This window comes from Lacerta agilis, chromosome 13 (genome assembly GCF_009819535.1).
Source record: "Lacerta agilis isolate rLacAgi1 chromosome 13, rLacAgi1.pri, whole genome shotgun sequence".
NCBI classification, from domain to species: Eukaryota; Metazoa; Chordata; class Lepidosauria; order Squamata; family Lacertidae; genus Lacerta; species Lacerta agilis.
Window position 1 is genome coordinate 17,894,799 of NC_046324.1, and position 21,125 is coordinate 17,915,923.

At 43.3% G+C, this 21,125-nt stretch overlaps 1 protein-coding gene across 3 annotated transcripts in view; it reads left to right on the plus strand.

Moving 5' to 3' along the window:
* NTRK3 (neurotrophic receptor tyrosine kinase 3) overlaps positions 1–21,125 on the plus strand; it is a 387,266-nt gene that overhangs the window by 275,451 nt on the left and 90,690 nt on the right. The window contains exon 13 of one of the 3 annotated variants that reach the window (XM_033167048.1): positions 4,069–4,220. The exons of the other annotated variants lie outside the window; for them this stretch is intronic. Coding sequence (XP_033022939.1) covers positions 4,069–4,190 — 122 coding nt within the window. The 3' untranslated portion in view covers positions 4,191–4,220. Of the gene's footprint in view, positions 1–4,068; positions 4,221–21,125 lie in introns of those variants that run through there. 3 annotated transcript variants of the gene reach the window in all.

The following is a 21,125-nucleotide window of genomic DNA, read 5'->3' on the forward strand; positions in this document are numbered from 1 at the left end:
TCCTTAATTTTTTTTAAAAAAACAACACAATAATACATGGACAACTTTGTTATCAACGAAATTTTGCAAAATCAACGCCCAAACTAGTTATAATGTTGGGAGGTCCATCACCTCTGGGGTTATGCTTTTTTTAAGGTTATATGTGGCTGTGTGGGAAGAGATATCAATTCAGAAGAGAAATGCAGTATTCATACTGGTTTCCTGAACCAAATCATCCTCAATTTGAATCCCTACCTTTCTTTCGCCCTAATTTGAATTAGCAGCCCTACAGTTTCATGTACACCTCTTTAAAAACACAGGAGATCTGGGAAAAGATTCCCTTACCATAATATCTAGCTGTAACTCTTGGTAACATTTAGATTTCTGAGTGCCAGCTAAGTAGGCAGTGGGGGGACATTCACTTATACCAAACTCCAGCCTATTGGTAACATTGCTGATCTCACATACGGTGAAAAAATGATTTGAGCCAAGCAAGAGCCATCTTGGTTTCTGATCCATACGAAGCAAAACTGGGTAGCAGGATAAGAAGATTTGTGAGGAATCTGTAAGGGGAAGCGAAAGAGCATTTTCACACATGGTACTAGAATTACCTTTGAGCCTCCTGCTTTCATTGTGCACATTTGCAAATGATCTTTAGTATAGGGGGTAGGGGGAAGTTTAAGATGTGAACACATTATTATCAATTTATGAAGTGTAGAGACCATGTTTTGTCACAAAGGAATCAAAGGACAATTTCCAGGGGCTTCTAACATAACGCTGAATGAAAATAAAAGATCCTTGCTGCATTGGACTAAGGGTCAAATTACACATTATCCTTATTGCATATTGTGCAGCGACATAATCTGGTTTTTCCCCCTGTAATTGATTAAAGGTGCAGGGGGATTGTTACCCTGATTACAGAGTGTAATTCCCCTTCACTTGAGAACCAATGAGAAATTTTTATTTATTTATTTTTTACTAAGCCCCATATCCACCCTTCGAGGGAGGTGTCTTTCTGAAGTATGTCCCAACACTTGAGATTCAGAGGTATACTGCCTTTGGATATAGAAGTTTGATTTGGCTGTCATGAGAAATAGCCATTGGTCAACCCTCTAGAGAATCTCTCTAATTCTTTTTGAAGCCTTCTAACCCATTGGCCATTACCGTAGGCCATATTGTTATTTATGCTTTCTGTGAACAAGCTCCTCCTTTTGTCTGCTCTGAACCTATTGCCAATTGACAAGCAACCCCAAAGCTCTACTATTACAAGAGAGGGAGAAAAATGTCCTCTGCCAGGACTCTTTAGGCAATATAATTTTTACATTTGTGTTACAGGTGCAGGAATTGTAAAAGGCCACCGAAGTCTCACGTGTGAAAATGCTCAAATAATAGTCAGGAAAAAATTCTCCAGGTTGTGATGTTGGTAGGGTATTGTTAGCCCATTAAGAAATGATTGACCAATGTTTGGATAGATCTCTTCCAACAACGAAGGTGACACAGGATCATCTCAGCCCTCAATTCATCCTCCTAAGATGTGCAACCACCCCAATGCAAAGGCCAAATTATTTGCCACCAAATATGGATCAATAGGATCATAGGAAGCTGCTTCACACTGAGTCTGACCCACAGGTCCTTCAAACTCAGTTCTGTCTACTCTGACTGGCAGTGGCTCTCCGGGGTTTCAAACAGGTGATCTCTCCAAGCCCTAACTGGAGATGCCTGGAACTGAACCTGGGAACTTCTGCATTACAAGAATGCTCTACAACCCTTTCCCAATCAAGTTTGCCTATTCTTTCAGAAGTCAGCAGTGTCTGCCATAAGCATCAGAATTTTCTCTGCCTGCTCCCCACCTAACTGGGTATGGAACCTTGGGCCTTCCAGATGTTGCTGAACTTCGGATGTGAGGGTGATCTGGCTGAGACATCTGTCACCCCATTGATCGCCAGGGTTGATTCGGCTGATCTGGCTGGCTAGGTGGGTGTCCCCTTCCTCCCTCACCGCTCCATGTGCGTCCCTCCCGAAGCTGAGCACTTGGTGGAAGAGGACGACCATCCCAGATAGAAGGAGTGTACCATTCTTTGGTCAAGGGTATACGATAGCTGCGCTCCCCTGCTAGAACTTCCAAACAAGCTCAACTCCCATCATCCCTGGTCATTGGCATGCTTAATGGGAGTTGTAGTTCAGCAACATCTGGAGGGCTAATGGTTCCTCTCACCTGCCTTATCCCAAGCAGACTTTGGTGCAGGGAAAGATGGGACCACCCTACCCTATTCAAATAGGTTCAGACAGGTACATGAGCTTTATGTCAATTGAAAAAGGAATTTATAGCACGGAAGAGGGTAGTGGACCAAGTGAGACAGCCGCTGTTCTAGGGATCTAGCAGCAAGCCATGAAACATAAAATGTTGTTTGTTTTAACCAGGAGCTGCATTTTCAATTTAGATGTCCATTATAGGTGCTGTAAAAGTTAGCTAACTTTTACAGTCATTTTATATTGCTCTCCAATTACTGAAACATTCAGAATTCAGAAACCCATAACACTCTAGCAAAATCAAGAGGCAGTTCACCAACAAAGAGAGTAATTTGCCAGTCAACTAACTATAGTGCACAGGTGACCTCTAGGACATGACCTTCCCAATGTTGCTTGGCTACCTTTTCCATCATCCCTGCCTATTGGTTGTGCTGCTTGGGGCTGATGGGAGTTGGAGTGCAGCAACATTTCCATCCCAACATCTCCAGTTGACATAAACCAAAGACACCTGTAAATTGTTTAAGTGTGCACTCTACTTAGTAAGTAGATGAAATTAGAGGTTATGATCTGAGAAAACAAAAGTTTCATAGCATAGAGGTGAAACAAATGACAGGCACACCTGTAGACTTATTTACAAGGGTAGGCTTGGTCACATAAAGTAGCTCCTTTGTAAGCATGGTGGGGACATTTCTAGATTATTACCAATAGGTGCAATGTCATCTGAGATGTGGCTGTACATATTGCTTATTTACATAGCAATTGTTCCCACTCAAATTGTGGAAAGGGTGACTCAAAAAGTCACCACATATTGCCATGTTACATTTTATAGTTGCAGGCATGTTGAGAACATGGAAACAGTCCACATCATGCCTACAGAAGGGGTGAATTAGATCGCTGCATGGATCCATCCTCAAGGATTTGGGGTCTCTCTGAGCGAGTTGTCAGGTTGCCCTCTGAGAACACGATTCTGTACCCCCAACTGCCCAAATGTGATCACATGGATGGTTGCTCTTGTAGGCCACCGTGGAGCAAAGGGAAGCAATGAAAGCTCAGGCCCATTCAAGTCGTTTAATAAGAAATAAATTAACTAAGGAAGGTGTTAAACTGAGAGGTCCCAGTGAATAAGTGTTGTGGTGCTGCTTACCCAAGGCTGGTTTCTCAGCACAGTTGAAAGGTATCCCCCAACCCCAACCCCACCCCTGGGAACAGGTTGGTGCATACGTATAAATAAATATGGCACCACCACTTTGCTGAAACTAAGTAGGTCTAGGATGAGACATTGCTCAGCTGGAAAACACCCAGGGAATCCTATACATGCCATCTTGAGTTCCATGTTGGAAGAAAGGCAGGTTTAAAGTGAAAGAGTGGCAGGAGGGTTGTATCGAATTATGTTTCGCTCAGAGTAGACTGATTGAAATTAATAGGAATGGTGAACTTTGGTCCATTATAACGGGTCTGCCTTGAGTAAAATTTTGTTGGATGCAACCCAGAGAAATGGAAAGCAAAGAAGGCAAGCCTCTTATCTCCCTCCTCTAATACAGACTGTGCCCTGCTCAGTGCAGCTTTTAATTTTAATCTGATAGGAGGGGGAAGGTAGCAGTTTACAAGACAACGTGGATGTACCCCAACTGCAGCCAGGTGGCTTCTTTTATTCCTTTTTAGTTCTTTTGAAAACAATTACATGTATGTCACTATCTCTCTGTTCTTTTCTAGTTTGGATCTTTATTTTGTGGGATTGCTTTATTTTTTCCCCTTTATTTTTTTTCTTTTTTCTCTCTTCTCTGTGTTTTCTCTTCCCCCTCCCCCCTTTGTCTCCCATTCCTCCTTTCCCTGCTTTAGGTTTCAGAGAAATTATGTTGAATCCAATAACCCTTCCTGGACATTCTAATCCTCTTAACCATCATGGCATTTATGTTGAGGATGTCAGTGTTTATTTCAGCAAAGGACGTCATGGCTTTTAAAAAACCACAAACAACGGTGCAAAGCAAAAACAAAGACAAATACATATCAAATCAAAAACCTCCCTGAAAGGTTTCATTGTTCTGACGTCAAGTTTGTTGACTGTGCCCTTTGATCGCTGTGGGACACAGTGGGAGACTGCGGTCTGTATATGGATCAAAGCCGCCGCCTTGTGGGACTGGACCTCAGTCTACACCATGCTGAAAAAGACCAAGGGGTTATATATATTATTATTATTTTTCTGTCACCAGATCGCAGGGTTATTCTCCTCCTCTGTTGGTCACTGTGTTCTTTCCCTCTGTTGGTCACGGTGTTTCCTGCAAGGCACAACAAGAGCAAAGCAGAGCAACAAATCAAAAACAAAAAGTTTTTTTTTCTTTTTTAAGTAAAGAACCTTGAAGGTGTCATCCTAGCAGTTGCACTTTGCTTTAATTTTTTAAAAAAGAAAAAGAAAGAAACCGACCAATTGAAGTCCAGCAACTTTAGCTGTGGCCCTTCCCACCTGGAATCCTTGTGACATCACAACATTCTGTTAAGGCCACCTGCTAGATCAGTCACTCATGGTGGTGGCCAGGTCATGGGAGATGCCCCCATGGAAGAGAAGATGGGGAGTACAGAAGATGCTTTAACAGAGTGAAGACCCTTGGTAAGAACAAAGCCAGCTCCCCTCCATCCCACTTCTGTCCCCCCCCACCCCTCCGTCCACCTAGCCCCAAGCTGTTACACAGAAACGATGGGTTTTTTGTGACGATGGAGAAGTTCTGCTACCCTACCTGGAGGAAAAGATACCAGTGGCTTTGGGTTTTGGTTTGTTTTTTAAAAAAATACAAATGTCCTAGGAGGATCTTTCTGTTTGTGTGTGCGCGTGTGTTTTGTGTGTTAGAGCCTCTCTTCAGCTATCTCAGTGTTCCATTTTTTTTTTGTACACCAGCCTCTTCCCTGCTGCTTGTATAATGGCTTTACCTGGGGGCAGGAGGTGTAGGGCAAGGCGGGGCTCTCCTGGACTTCACACCTGGATGGATGAGGAGTTGTGATGCCAGTCAGTGATACTCCAATAGGTTCCAGGGCAGAGAAAGGGGAAAGCGTGGAAGGTCACGCAAGTGTATTTCCAATCTGCAAACCGGCACAGTCTCTTTTGCCTTCCTGAACACCTCCTTCCACCACCATAACCTCCCATTTCTTTTTCACCGAGTTAGAGATGTATTATAATTCTGTTGTGCACACCAAATGGTTGGCTCAAGGCATACAAACTAAGCAAAGGGGGATCTGAGTCAAAATTCCATTGCTTATTCTCTGACATAAACACAAATATTGATTCTGGACTTGGATCAATATTAATATCTATATGTAGACACATTCCTTTCTTCTTATCATTTTAACTACATCCCCAAAACTTCTCATAATGGTGGGAGTGGAAGGGTAACCAATCCTTGAATACCACCCTCATGAGTTTATTTTTTCCCCCTCCTATTTTTTAAAAACTCTATCTGATAAGTATGTGTTCTATGAAATGACCAATAATAGATAGAGTTCTCTCCCCACCCCTTCAGATTCCAGGTTGACCATGCATAGAAGAAAATTTACTTATGCAAATCTGTTAAACACAGGCAGGCCTTCTGTTAAACAATTTGCAGGATTCTAGCAGGTGGTAGAGGATCATGAGGTCTCTTATCAGCCCATGAGCGATAAAGACATCAATTTTCTCAAATGCTCTCTCCATATTATGTAGTTTCCAAAATTGCTCATTCTGGTTGGTAACTTCATAGGCAGAGGGGAGAGAGAGAGAGAGAATTTTGAAGCTTGAGGTACCAGAGCCGAGGACATTGCACTAGCATTATGTCTTTGGCAATGCCCTTTCATGCATCTGTCAGGATGTTCTCTTCAAATTTCTCCTCAGGATACTTCTCAAAAGCCATGCATCACTTTATTCTGTCTTTTGCCAGTTTGCGCAGATAACCGAGTGAACTGGAGCCCAAATATAAAGCTAGCAGTTTTAATGAAATGACAGTGTAGACGCACACGTTTGCCTCCTTTTCAAGACTAATGGAGTGGATTTGATTGGAATTAAATAAGAAACAAAGCAACCAAAATGTTAACCAAAGCATAATTCTGAGAGGCTCTTTGTCAAAGCAGAGAATGCTGGGAAACAATGTGGGCCTAATCTCCAGTTTGGGTTACATTCACAGGACCATTTGTCTTGCTTGTTGTTGCTTCTCAACCCAGATCTGAGGCTAACTCAAAGTGCCCTGGTGTTGGTATTACTAATTTTCAGGAACAACATTACATTTTTCCTCACCGTGATCAACTTAAGGCTCGTCCACACTCCCATTTGTTCCATGATTCCTAGTCACAAGTCTGAGAGGTTCTTCTTCTGTCCTACCACTTTCCCTGGGAAAACCCACCAGAGGAAACATTTTCTGTGAATTGACGTTTGTCTCAGCTGGGTTTTCCCAGGGAAAGTGGCAGAACAAAAGAAAAGTATGAGAAACAATGAACAGCCTCATTTCCGTTTGTCCCATGATCTCTAGTTACAGGTTTGAGAGATTCTTTCTTTTCTTTTGTGGGTCACTGTTTGGGGTATTAGGCTGAGAACAGTGACTCACACAGAGAGCCAACAGGAAGTTATGGCTGCTTTGTGTCTGCATCAGCAGCAGTTGATTTTTTTTTTCCAATCACACCCATAGCAGAAACTTGGCTAAATTTGAACACCCCCAGCAGAAACTTGATTGCTCTGACCTTGCCTTTTCCCAAGGTGTGATTCAGAGAGTCAACAGATGCCCTACTCCATGGGTGGATCTGCTGAACTCACACTAGTCTTGAACGGTTGGATTTAGTTCTTTTGACACGGTTCTCACTGCGTAGTTTTGGAAGGACCAACTTGAGCAGTGGAAAAGTCTCTGGTAGTTCCTTAATGCTGAAAAGTGAGGCAGGGTGGGTAGGAGATCCAGGCCTTGGGCACTTGCAATTGGTGGCTTTACGTCGCAAGTTTTAAGGGAAAAGTTGTTCCTGATTTTAATTATTGTAAATCATTACCTCATTTCCCACCAACGAGACTCCTCCACCCCTGATCATTTCTCTTCTCTTATACCATGTCTGTCATCTTGTGCTATGAAAATGGGAACATCCCCTTTCACAGAGACTCTAGGGGTCTTTGATGTCTAGTTTCTTAATAAACACTTTATTTTCTAATTAAACTGCTGCACGGAGTCTTTCCTTTTGAAAGCAAAACAAATCAATAAAATTCACAATGACGTGTCTTTTCTCATCATTGCTACAGAAGCCAAATGGCATGTGCTGTAGGGAGAAATGAATTTTTTTGTCATGTGACGGATGCTATTTGAACTTTGAGTTGGTCCACACAGACATGTATACACCACTTAATAACTTGACACTTGCTGACAAGCAGTTGAATGTGTGAACTAAGTCCACTGAAAGGCATTGCATTGTGAGGAGACACTGTTGTCAAGCAGAGTGAAATAGAGCTGTAATTAATCACCAGTGGACTAAGATTGTGCTGGTAAAGTAATAAAGCTAATTTATGCAGATAAAATAAGCTAATTCATTAAGGTAGTTTACAAAGATTCAAATCAGTGCAGTTGTTGAGTCTTCCAGAGGGTTTCTTAGCTGGCCAGGCAAAGGGGCCCCTCTGGAGTTCTTCTTGGCTCTTATAATGTCTTCAAGAATGATGAATGAATGAAAAGTTTTATTTGCCCAACCTTGGATCCTCAGCTATTGTTGTACTAAACTATCAGTAACCATTGACCATGCTAGCTGGGGATGATTGAAGTTGCAGTCCAACAACACCTGGTGATTAAAGGTTGGGGACAGCTAGACTATGCCATCTCACTGAGGAGGAACGGTCACTAACCATTGAGCCAATTCTCCTGTTCTAGGCACATCAACCAGCCAATCACACTTGAAAGTAAAATTTCATAACCTTTTTCTTAGTCATGGTAGGTTCAAATTGTAGCATTGTGAAAATGTGGTGAAAATGTTATGAGGGTCAATTGTACCAAGATTTTGAGGGTGTATGGTCCCACACAGTAAGTGCATATCTGAGATGGATTCTTTTCCATAAGATGGTTCCTTTCACATAATGGTGAAAACTTGGTTCAGGCATTCTAGTAAGCAGGGTGATGATGAGTTGCAATACCAAAGATTCATGTAAATAATTGCTGATGAGTTTTCACATGTGCAAGTCATTGCAATTCTTCCATCAGCCAGCAATGGACATTTGTGTGTAAACCATCTTTGAACCCTTCTTCTTCCTCTTCTTTTTTCCAGAGTGGCTTAGGGATGCCAACAGTAGGGAGATTACATGGACTAGAAATGCATGGTTTTTTTAATTAAAAAAATCAATATCAGCTGCAATTATATGGACAACTGGTATCTTTCTTACCAACAGGAGAAATTAGTGGATGTGCAGAATATTGATAGTTCCAACTTATTTTCAAAAAATAGTTCTGTATCTTATTCTGGCCTAGCAGTGCCTTCTGGGGCAGCAGAACAACAGATGAGCTGAACAAAGGAGGAGCCCTAACCCCACATAGTAGCTGTGAATTTCTTCTTAAGTGAAATCTGGTAATGATCATTGGATGTGTGAGGCCTTCCTTGAGAAAGGTCCATTGCTTGTACCAAAATCCTTGTTTGGCTTCCTTCAAAATCCCTCTAACAATTGGTACTGTACGGGAACAGTTACATTAACTTCATGTGTTACTTTGGACAACTACCGGTAATTGGAGCCATCTCAAGTCAGTCACATAATCACAGGTCAGCAGTTGGCTGAAGAAGCTAGAGGTAAAAGATGGTTGCAAGAAGCAACTTTTAAGGGCAAATGAGGACATGTCATTTTAAAGTGGTGGAGGAATTTGGAGTTTTTCTTCTTTAGTTGGTTGGCCTTATCTAGCCAGAACTCTCAAGCTGTCTTCAGCTATGTATATTCTTGTTATTTAAGGGGTCTGAGATGTTTCTGTTGATTATTTTGTTTTTCCTTGAGGCCTTTCTAGAGTTTTAAAATGTCCCTAGAAGGCTCTGTCAGAACGGGGGATAGTAGCCTTCAACTGTGATGTGTAGATGGAAAGTCGCTCATAGATAAAGTTAAATTCATGTCACCCAGAGACTACCCCTTTTTGTCTCTCTAGAGTGGAGAAGGATATTGAGATGCCTCAGGGATGATATTAAAGGCCACTCTTGTCTGTGTGTCATACCAAGCTGGAAAGAACTTTTTCACTGGCTACATGAGCCATCAGAAACAAAACCTACTTTTTACTGCTGCCAATCTACCACTGTCTCTGAGGGTTCATGAGAACTTCAGGGAAAATCCAAGATGGGGAATTGTTTGAACTGACATCAGAAGATGTTGCAACAGCAGTTTCACCACAGCTATCATGGGAGCAGGAGAAATATAGGAAGTTTTGATGGTCTCACGCTAGTACCTAATGAGTAAAAATAAAGACATTACTTTTGATGGTCTTTTTGATGTCCAAAGCTGGCTTTCAGACATTATACATCCCGCTGGCACCTAGAGCAGGTTTTCTTCATCCTTTTCTCCCTTCTATTCACATCTAATTAGGGTATCTTCTGTGACTGATGAGTAGATGCAGTGAACAGTAGAGTAACTATGGATTTCTGTGTCCAGGGAAGGCCTCCAAGGGAAGCCCCATCACCACATCCATAAGGAAATTTGGCATTGGGTTAAGTTGGGAATGGTTAAGGACAGGACCTTAAAGATTACTGCTGCTGAAATTCCATGTTCCCACTACTCAAATAGACTGCTCCTACTTGGAAACCTATGTCTGTCTCTGTTTTCAGAGGCTTGAGTATGCTACACTCTACTACACTCTAGAGGTGTTCACACATTACTTTCATCAAGTGTACAATCACTGGAACTGTGTCCACACTAATTGAGCTCTGCACAATGCAGTTATTCACATGAAATGCTCAGCAGATGTAGAGTCTGTGTAGACAACCGTTGAGCTGTGCAAGTCAACAAGTGTACACTCCTTCACACAAACACTTTTACATGTGTAGAGACAGCTTGTGCCTGTGCCTTCTGCTATGCTTCAACATATGAAGCAGTCTTATACCAGGCTGTCCATCAATCTCTGCATTGCCTACCCTGACTGGCAGTGAGTCTTCAGGTTCACAGGCCAAGGATTTCAGGGGTGTGGAGTCTTTTTGGCTCCAGGAGGCCAAATCTGCATCTGGCCTCACCTCGTGAGGCATCTTTGACAGCTGAGTGGGACAACCTGATTATCCTTCACAAGACACCCTTATGGCATCACATGATTGAGAAGAGGGTTGTCTCACCCCCCCCTCAAAATCCATCATGCAAGTTTCCCAAGTGCCTGACAGCCAGCTTGGGAACTGTAATACAAGGGTTGTTGCCAACCATATGTGTATGGGTGGCAAACCATTTATTTCTCCCCTCCCCTCCCCTCCCCTCAGGTGATGAGGAGGGGAGAAAGAAGCCTGCATTTTGCAGGCATCAACTGCAAGTCCCTTAACTGTCTATCAGCTGATGTCACTCAGGTGAAATTGAACTCCCTGGTTGAACAAGACTGGCCTGCAGGTTGGAGATTGCTCCACCCCTGGGCTACCAGATCCTTTAAACTGCAGACTGAATGCAGGATTTTCTGCATGCTGTGCCACTAAGCTTTGGCCTCTCCACACTCCAGTGAGTCACCAGTGAAAAGCTGGAATGTTGCCACTCTGTCTGGTATGCTTAACTTATTGAGCCTCTGAACAAGCTAGCATATGACTTATCATCCACTGCAAAAATAAAAATGCTGAAAAATGCTCTTTTGCAAAGAAAACATTGCAGAAGTTAACAGTCAATATGTATTGCATTATCTTTGGTCCTTGTTTTGTTCTCTGCCAACCTCTCCCACCTCTTCCCAGATGAGGTTGTAGCAGGGTAAGTGCTGGTTATTGCCCCACCCTTCCTACACTAGGCCTGCGTAGCACATGTTGATTTACAATTTTACGTCAACATGGGATTGGAAGTATCAGGTGGGATGTCAAAAGTGGGTGATGGTGTGGCAGTGAGGAGGGTGGGAGAAGGAGACATACAGGCAGCAATAGCAACTCTGTTACCTTAATGGCCTTTCCCCATTTGCAAGGCTCATTCACCACCCCAATATGGTTCTTCAGTGCATGTTTAGGACTTCTTCCTACTTTACGCTGTGATTTCAACCAATCAGGTGAAATCGCACAGTGAACCTGATGATGGCATGGAGCCACATGGCCAATTGCGTTTGTCCCATGGGACAATGTCATTGACAGCAAATGAAACCATCTCAGAGGGGGAAACACCTCTTTGTTGTCCAGATCATTGAGCTGATGCTTTCTGTCTCGCTATGCTGCAGGTCACAATGGTGATGGGAACTGTCAGTGTGTTTTGGTGCAATCTAGTTCTAATGGGAGATAAGTGTGCATGACTAATTCGGGAAGAATGTGTATGGGTAGGCACATCTGAAGTGTTCCTGAACATGCATCCCACTGACAGTAACGAAGTGTGAATGTCTCGCATCAAAATGAACATCCCTGTACGCACTATGAACCGACTTGCATGGCAGGATCAGGGCAAGGGGAACTGTTTATTCTGATGCCTTGGCAACAGGGGCGCATCCCCTCTTTTCCCAAACTCCTCCTCCTCCTCCCCACACCCTGCTAACAGTTTAACACCCTTTTGTAGAATGGTGTCAAAGTTGCAAAGAAATGTGATGCATGTTTTGTGGGAAGGAGGTGAAAAATGCTTACAAAGTCCCCCCCACCTCCCCTGCTTGCGCACGGATCTAATTATATCATTGCTATAATTATTATAAGACATCAGAAAGAAAGAGAATATCCCCAACAAATACTCTTAAATTTATATCTTGTTTGTTTTCCAGTGTATATGGATAGTTTATATTGAAGTTGTTTTTCACAAATTCTCCAAAGGCACACCCTCCAACCTGCTCTGGGGAAATCCAAAAGGATGTACCTGCCTTCTCCATGCTCCCTTGGCCCCAGTGTCCACTGGGACTTCTGCCTTTGCCCTTTAGAATCCAGGAATTCGGGAAGATCAAAGTTCCCAAGAAGGCTTGTACTCCCTTAGACAATCGTAAGCCTCCAGAGCTCTGGCAGTGTCAACAGAGCATCTTCCTCTCGTTTCGATCTGAACTTTTGGTGCAGTCTGCAGGTGCTTCAGGTTAAACTCAGGTATTAGAAAGGGATAAAAAGTAGTTCAGGTGGTGGTAAAGTGCTAAGCAGAGGCTCAAAGGAGCAGAGGAAAAGTGTGTAAAAGACAAATTGATGGAGGGAGGGCAGCACCCCTTTTTATGAGTTGTTTGTTTGTTTACTAGTTTGAACATTCCCAGCTCTGGCTTGTGTAATCAGTAGAGATGCCCTCCTTCCCTTGTTATTTGCCAACCCTCCAAGGTCTCAATCAATCAGCATAAAAGTTTAACAAGTTGCAAGAGTAATGACCAGAGATTCTCTGAAGGGGAAATTTATCTACTAGGGGTTAGCTTGAGAGCATTACTAATGGAAAGAGTCTGTTTGTTTATGGTGGGGGGAGGGTAGTGAGGTAGCGGGAATATATAATAACCCTATTCATACATTTACTTGTTTGTAGGGTGTTCGTGTTTAGCAGCAGGAGTAGAGAATACTACGACTTCTCTCTGTGCCTTGATGGAGTACAAAAACAGGACACATGATAATGTTGATGTCCTGCTCCCTTGGAATCCCTATGTATGAGCAGCTACTTCCTTAGTGTTCCCTTTTCTGATCTTCATACAGAACCTTGGGAAGAGAACAGAAGGCCTACTGGCAGGGACACACAACATCGGGGTGGGTTGGATGCATAGCCCTGCTACTACGTGTGATCCCTGCACACAGTTAAGAGCACATTAAGAGCCCAGCTGAATCAGGCCAATGGCTCATCTAGTCCAGCATCCTGTTTTCACAGTGGCCACTCAGATGTCCATGAGAAACAGGACCTGGGTGCAACAGAACTCTCCCCTCCTTTGTTTTCCAGCAACTGGTAATTCAGAAGCATCACTGCCTCTGACAATGGAAGCAAAGCATAGCCATCATGGCCAGCACCATTGATAGCCTTCTCCTACATGAATTTGTCCAATTGGTGGTCATCACTGCCTCTGGGGGGAGTGAATTCCATACTTCATGCACTGCATGATGAAGTACTTTCCTTTATCAGTCCTGAATCTTGCAACATTCAGCTTCTTTGAATGGCCATGAGCTCTTGTACTGTGTGTGCGTGTGAGAGAGAAAACCTTTCTCTGTCTACGTTCTCTATGCCATGCACAATTTTTAAACTTCTATCAGGCCGCCTCTTCCTTGCCTTTTCTCTAAATCAACAATCCCAGATGTTACTACCTTTCCTCATAGCTGAGTCACTGCATCCCCTTGATTGTTTTGGTTTCCCCTTTTCTGAATCTTTTCCAACTCTGCAAGAACTTTTTTTGAGGTCAGTTGACTAGAACGGTACACAGTATTCTAAAAGTATTCCAGATAAGTAAATACGTGAACAAGCCTAAGTGATATAGGGACCATTTCCTTTTTCCTTCTAAGGAGCATTTCAGACATTTGTGAAGTTGTATACGTAGTGATGCTTGAGGAATCCAGTCTTTGCAAATCCCGATACAAACTGTCCTGGTGCAGCCAGAACAATGGCTTGACTCAGGAGGCTTCCACTTATGCCACCTCATGGTCTCCGAAGTGTTTTGGGGATCACGAAGTCAACAAAATGCAGAGGTTAAAAGCTTTTCCTAGACAGTGCAGCAAGTAGGCAATGCATCCTTTTAAGGCTCCTGCACACACCCACACAGAAACACTCCCCATTTATGGAAGAACAGTGGAATCAGGCCAGAGTCTGAAGCTAGGCGAAACCTCATTGGCCCCTTTGCTCCACCTGACAACTTCTGAACCAGTTCATAGGCTGCTGTACCTCTTTCTTGTCATCAGAAGTGGGCAGGCCAGCATGTCTCTCTTCTGTCATGCTACCCCATAGGAAGCTAAGGTCATCACTTCAGAGGCATAGCAAGGTCAGGTGTGAATTTTTTTTGCCCCCCCCCCACACATTGACGTCTCGGGGTAGGCTTGGGAGTCGTGGGTGGGCGGCACGCCGAATGTCACCCCCCTCAGCAATGACACACGGGGCGGTCTGCCCCCCCTTCCTACGCCTCTGTACCACTTCAAGACCCATAGCTTTGTACAGATCAGTGTCAACCCTAAGCACAGTCATTATGCACAATGGCCCTTGGAAGCAGTGGTGAGAAGCAGGGTAGTGGTGGTTTGTTGTTGTTGTTGTTTTTCCCCTCCTGCCATGTTCCAGAACATTGAGTCCAACCTAAATAAGTGTTGACGGAACTGTTGTTAAATCAGCTTAGAGACCCGCAGGCAGCCTCAGGCTTGTAATTGCACAATTTGTGAGCCTTATTTTCATGTGACTTTACAATAATTCATGTCTTCCCAAGTCATTATTTTAATATTTAACTAACTAGTAGCATTACCTTATGGCTGTCAACCCTGCATTACTTAAACACTGGAAATAATGGATGGCAAAGAGGGAATTATAAATCCACAAATGACAACCGGCAAACAATGAATTCAGCAGGCGAGGAAATGAAGGATCTATTTGCAAAATTCCAAAGTCGACTTTGCATCCTGTTTGAATTTGGGATAAGCAATGACTGCAGCATTTGTTTTGAGAATTATTTTTTTGGATTGAATATAGATGACAGGAACGAGCCATAGACCATACAGGGTATGAGTCCAAAAATTGGTCAGGTGAGTAAGTCATTGAACAGGTGAAAGAAGAATACACTCTTAAGCCCTTGGACTTACCCTTTATTAGGAAAGGGGGGAGAAATTTAATTCAGTTCACATTTAAAGTGACCTAATTCACACATTCTGAAACAATGTATGAAGCAAAATGTACGAATCTTCTGAAATTTGTGCTTTTCAAATTTGTCAGCCAGGTAATGTCTGCAAAGATGTATATTTGGTACAGGGGTTATGTGTGCCTAAAAATGCATATCTTAGCATATATAGTGGTACCTCTGGTTACGTACTTAATTCGTTCCGGAGGTCCGTTCTTAACCTGCAACTGTTCTTAACCTGAAGCACCGCTTTAGCTAATGGGACCTCCCGCTGCCGCTGCGCCGCCAGAACACGATTTCTGTTCTTATCCTGAAGCGTTATTTCTGGGTTAGTGGAGTATGTAACCTGAAGCGTTATGTAACCCAAGGTAACACTGTATATGATTGGGGAGAAACTGCTTTGGAAAAATGTGTGCATTAGGCAAAATTTCAAACAAGAATGTGCTTATTAGGAGAAATCTGTGCTAAATTTTTAATTAGGACCTTAAAAAAAATAAAAAAGCAACCTGATGCGGAGATGTGGATAACTGAATGTAGAACTGGGGAAAATGAGAACCTGGGAGAACTCACCATCCCATGTTCTCTGGCAGTGTTTTAAATGAGGGAACATTCAGAAATCCAGTCTTCCATTGGCAATAATACTAGTACAATCCAGCAATATATATCCTCACATCCTGGAATAGCAGCATTGCTCCTGCTCCCCCCCTTCCCCCCCTTTTTTCGTTAGCCACTGTTCTAGGAGTCGTTCTGGAAAACAGCCATAATGGTAAAATTGTGTGAAAATATTGCTGTCATAATTATATTCATGTTGTTACTGATGATAAATAATGAATATGCTTTCCCCCCAAAACCCAGTTTGCTTGCTCAAGTACATGGGATTAATTGATGGGGAGGGAAAGTACCAAGACCTCATTCTTGACACACACACACACACACACACACATGCTCCATTCAAAATTAATTTGGTTTGCAAAATAAAGTTTGAAATGTGGGTTCAGAAACAGGGAAGGTGAGTGGAATAAAGTCCAGATACTCAAAGGCAACACCAGACTCATTGCCTGTAGATGGAAGCCACTGGTCCCCACACGGGAAACTTGCAATGGTCATATTGCTTATCCGAGCCAGTTTGCTTCTCGAAGTTCTGGAGTTCTCTGGAAACTCACAAACATATGTTGTCAGGTTTCAGGGAAACTGATTCCTCCCATAGTGGCAGCCAAGAAGTAGATAAACAAGAAGAGTTCTTACCAAGTCTTTTATTCAGTATTCACAGAGAGAAAAGAAGGAATGTGTTCTCAGATAGTGGCATTGCTCCAAGTAAAGTCCCACTTGCTCAGTCCCTCCTATAGTGGTACCTCTGGTTACGAACGCTTCTGGTTTTGAATGTTTCAGGTTATGAGCTCCGGTAACCTGGAAGTAGCCGTTATTGGTTGCGAACTTTGCCCTAGGATTTGACCAGAATTTGCATGCCAGAGGTGCGCATGTAGCAGGAGACCCCATTAGTGAAAGCGCACCTCAAGATAGCAACGGTTTCAGCTTAAGAACGGACCTCCGGAATGTATTAAGTTCATAACCAGAGGTACCACTGTATTCTATGTCACCCCTGCATCAGCTAATCTGTGCTTTCTGCCTCTGAGCGTTCTGTTCTCCTACTTTCAATGCCTGCTGGGTCCTGGGAGAGGGGGGTGGTCAGGAATGCTTTCTAAAGACACTGAGTCTGTCAGCTGTCTCTCCCCTGGTGCTTCTTCTTCCTGCTACTCCTCTCCCAATATTTCCCAGCTTCTCCTCTCTGCAGTCTGTGAACTATGATCTTCTGCAAACCACTATTCTAAATCTGTCCTCCTCTTCTTGGGGAGGTTCGGGCAGTGGGGGCGGCTGTCTCCACCATTCCTTCTCAGTCCAGTCCCTGACAGACGTTCCTTAACTTGAAGCCCAATAATAGCAGACAAGTTTTCCTGGAATGCATTTTGTTTTCATTCCCCCCCCCCCACAACCATGTCTTACCTGCAGTGTGTCGTCACACCTTCTGATCCCTCCGAACATTATTCTACCAAAGTGTCGGGCATATTGTCGGTTCATATTGTTGGGATTCGTTGTCAGTTCACTGAGGCAATGGCATGTCCTGATGAGCATGTCTGGTTGCCCCCCTAGGTGTATTGAAAAAAGTCTTCCAGAATGATAACTGAGTCACAAAGGTTCTGTGGAAGATGCACACATGATTTCTTAGCAGACAAATCATTGCGGGAAAGGCTTCTCCAAGGCAAGAAGTTTGGGCAACATCAGTCTGACCTTTCAAGAAGAGATTCACTCAACTACAGCAAGTTTCTCAGTGCTTTGCTACATTCACAGCTACACTATTCATCTAAGGACATGTTCTCTCTTCAAACCCACTTACCAGTGTCTGCATGCCTAGTAAATGTTCAGACTCAGATTTTATGCACAGTCTAAAATCCTGTTAAAAAAAAACAAACCCAAACCCATCATTCTCTCTTAAGGCCAAATAAGGCCTCGTTTTTCCTTAGCTCAATATGGAGAGCACCCTGATTATCACTGTAAAGGCAGTGCATGGGAGTGACTGTCAGTGGCCATGAGCCTCTGTGGCTAATATTCTACTGCCACTGTTGGAAGCCTCTGCATAGCAGTTCCTGGAAATCACAAGTGGGGCAGAGTGCTGTTGTGCTCAGATTGGGATTCCAATAGGCATCTCTTCGGCCACTTTGAGAGCAGGATGCTGTGCTAGATGAAATTTGGCCCAATCCAGCAAGGCTCTTTTAAGTCATTAATGGGAGACTAGCTCTTCACACCCTCATGGGATTCAAAAGGAGATTCCCAACCGCTTGTGTGGCTAGGAGCCTTAGAAAAAGAAGCTCCCCATCAATGCCAATGGGGACTTCCCCCTCCTAGATCATTGATCTGCATTCTGATCTTGGAGGGAGAGTGAAGAATGGAGCTTCTCCATCCTTAGTACCACCTTCGTAGTGAGAATCAGTCTCTTCCCATAAAGTTTGTTGAGATAAAACAAGACACACCTATTTAAGTGCATGTCTCTTTGCCATGAAAACACCAAATGTTGGAAACAGCTGAGAAAGGAATGTGCTACAAGATGCAGGTAAGTTGGCTACATTCCAGTGACTTGCTTGCACCAGCAACCTTGGAAGGAAAGAGTATTTTGGTTTCTAAACAGTTTCCCATTCCCTAGAGTGGGAAGAAATTGATACTCCTGGGACCAAAGATTCCTGCTTGGAGTGGGAAAAACTATGAATCCAAAACTATGCAGTGTCCTTGTTACAAGTGTAGGTTCCATATGATAGGTGGGATCCGGTTCAATAGACTGGGTTTGTAGCATTCTTCTCTAGAAAGGAGAAGCACATAGATGTCTAAGGATTAGACTGAGGCCACATTCACACCATACCAAGCACTTTGTTATCACTTTTAACAGTCATGGTTTCCCCTAAAGGATTCTGGGAGCTGTAGTTTGTTAAGGGTACTGTTAGGAGACTGCTATTCCCCACCCAGAACTACAATTCACAGAGTGGTTTAACAATCAATCTCTCTTCATAGGGAACTCTGGGAATTATAGCTCATGGAGGGAAATATACAGGTCTCCTAACAAACTACACACCACAGAATTCTTTGGGGGAAGCCAAGACTGTTTAAAGCGGTATCATAGCACTTGGTGTGCATGTGGCCGGAATCAAACTGTTCGCAGCTGAATAGAAAAAACCAAGGAGTTCCCCAAATATTGTTGACAAGTTCCTTTTCCAAACATGTCCCCATTCCTGCCTAGGAAATGGAAACATACCACCTTGCTCTGAAGGACACGGACAGGATTTGATTTGATTTTTTTTTCACCATCCTGTGAAGCCTGTTGGAGGGCCTATTATTAGGTGTGAGTCTCATAGAGTTGGAGGTGTTAAGTTATATTCTTTCAGCCTCACTTTCCTGCATTCAAATAATAGATATGGGTGGTGCTGGCAAAGAAATGCATTTTGGTTTGAATTTTAATGTGAACCTAACTAATCCACATGTCCCCAAACAATATGTGAACTAAAATGCAGCTGCCCTCAAAAAGTTGTACTTCTCTGAATTTTTGCAATGCAATCAAGGAATATGTACCAAAATGTGTGCATTAGGAAGGCACCAGTTGAGGTTGGGTTCATGGCCAGTGGGTGTGATGTGTTTACTGAACTCTCAAGGGGGTACTAGGGATAGTGGAGAAATTTGATTCTGTTTGCATATAAAGTCATACCTTGGAAGTCAAACTGAATCCATTCCGGAAGTCCGTTTGACTTCCAAAACATTCAGAAACCAAAGCATAGCTTCTGATTGGCTGCAGGAAGTTCCTGCAGCCAATCGGAAGCCCCGGAAGCCCCGTTGGATGTTCGGGTTCCAAGAAAGGTTCACAAACCGGAACACTCATTTCCAGGTTTGCGGCGTTCAGGAGCCAAAATATCGGAGCACCAAGGCGTTCGGGATCCAAGGTACGACTGTAAAGGCAAGCCTACCTAATTCAGAATTTCCAAATCAATTCAAGAACCAAAAAAAAAAAAAAACAACAACACAGCCATCCTTTCAAATTTGAATTTTCATTGAATTTTTTCCATGTAGCTAAGTAATGTGTAAAAGTAAGGTATGCCTTTAAAACGTATGTATTCCAACTCAAAAATGCATTCCAACTCTACAGTTATATGATTTGGGGAAATTGCTTTGCAAAAAGGCATAAGGTAAAGGTAAAGGGACCCCTGACCATTAGGCCCAGTCATGTCTGACTCTGGGTTTGCAGCGCTCATCTCGCGTTACTGGCCAAACACACAATACTATGTGGAAATGTGGAGAACTGAACTTAATATTGAGAAAATGAGAAATTGAGAGGATCTGAAATTGACAGATTGGCCCATCTGCAGGGCATGCATGCAAAGACTCTATTGCTCAGGCAAACATTCAGTGATTTCACAGAGCTCATCCACACCCACTGGAGAAAGTTCAACATACACACCAGGTACATACATACCTTGGCATAAAGCCGTGAGGAGAGTTTGCTCTGAGGTTGCATATGGAGACTGGGGAGCCATCAACACTGGACAGTGTAGCTGATTTTGTTTGCCACCGATGGAGGGAGCTGGAACTCTGGGCAGTGAGTGTTTGCATCTTTGATCTCAGTAAGGCATCTTTGCCTCACAAATAATCTGAGATGTGAGAAAATAAGTGTTAGATCTTAAGGAGGGACTGGGGTGGGGAGCACCATTCCCCAATAAACAGATTGGTCCAGGCCAAAGAAAATACCAGCCAGTGTCAGCTACTATGCCGAAGCTGGTTTTCCTCCCTTCCTATAAAAATTCTGACTTAGCTCGTGGTGTTAAAGGGGGGGGGGAGATAAAAAATAAAGGAAAGGGAGCCCATGAATCATTTATAGGCAAAAAGATGAAACCAGACGTCAGAGGTGGAGAGGGTCTGAGGAAGGGAACATTTCATTATTTATGGGGCTGGGTTTTGAACTAGAGGAACCTTTTCCTCAAACTCTTAACCTTTTCTTTTCATGAGCTGCTCAGAGATAATGTGCTCTGATGTGCCATCCGCTTCCTGCAGATAATTTTTTGTTTGTTTGTTTTTTTTTAAAAAAAACCAAGAGCTAATCAACGTCTTTCCTCTGTTTGCAGCTTATTCCTTGGCCTGTTGCCCCGAGACATTCCTTTAGTGAGGTTTATAACCGGACTGTGGCTGCATAGCCTTTGGAAAGGGTGCAAGGAAATGACACACTTTGGGGTGCTTCACATAGGGGTCAAGGACCCCTGAATGAAATCCATTGCCCCATTTTTAGTCAGTTCATTCTCCCTCCAAGAAACCTTTCAAAAAAGTACTGTTGAGGAACATAGGAAGAGTTCTGTTGGATCAGGCCAGTGTTCCGCTTAGTCCAGCATCCTGTTCTCACAGTGGCTAACAAGATGCCTCAGCTGGGAAGCCCACAAGTCAGACCTGAGTGAAACAACATTTTTTTTGCCACTTGTGAATCCCAGCTTCTGAGGCACATGTGGTAACCAGTGAATTGGCTGTATCAAA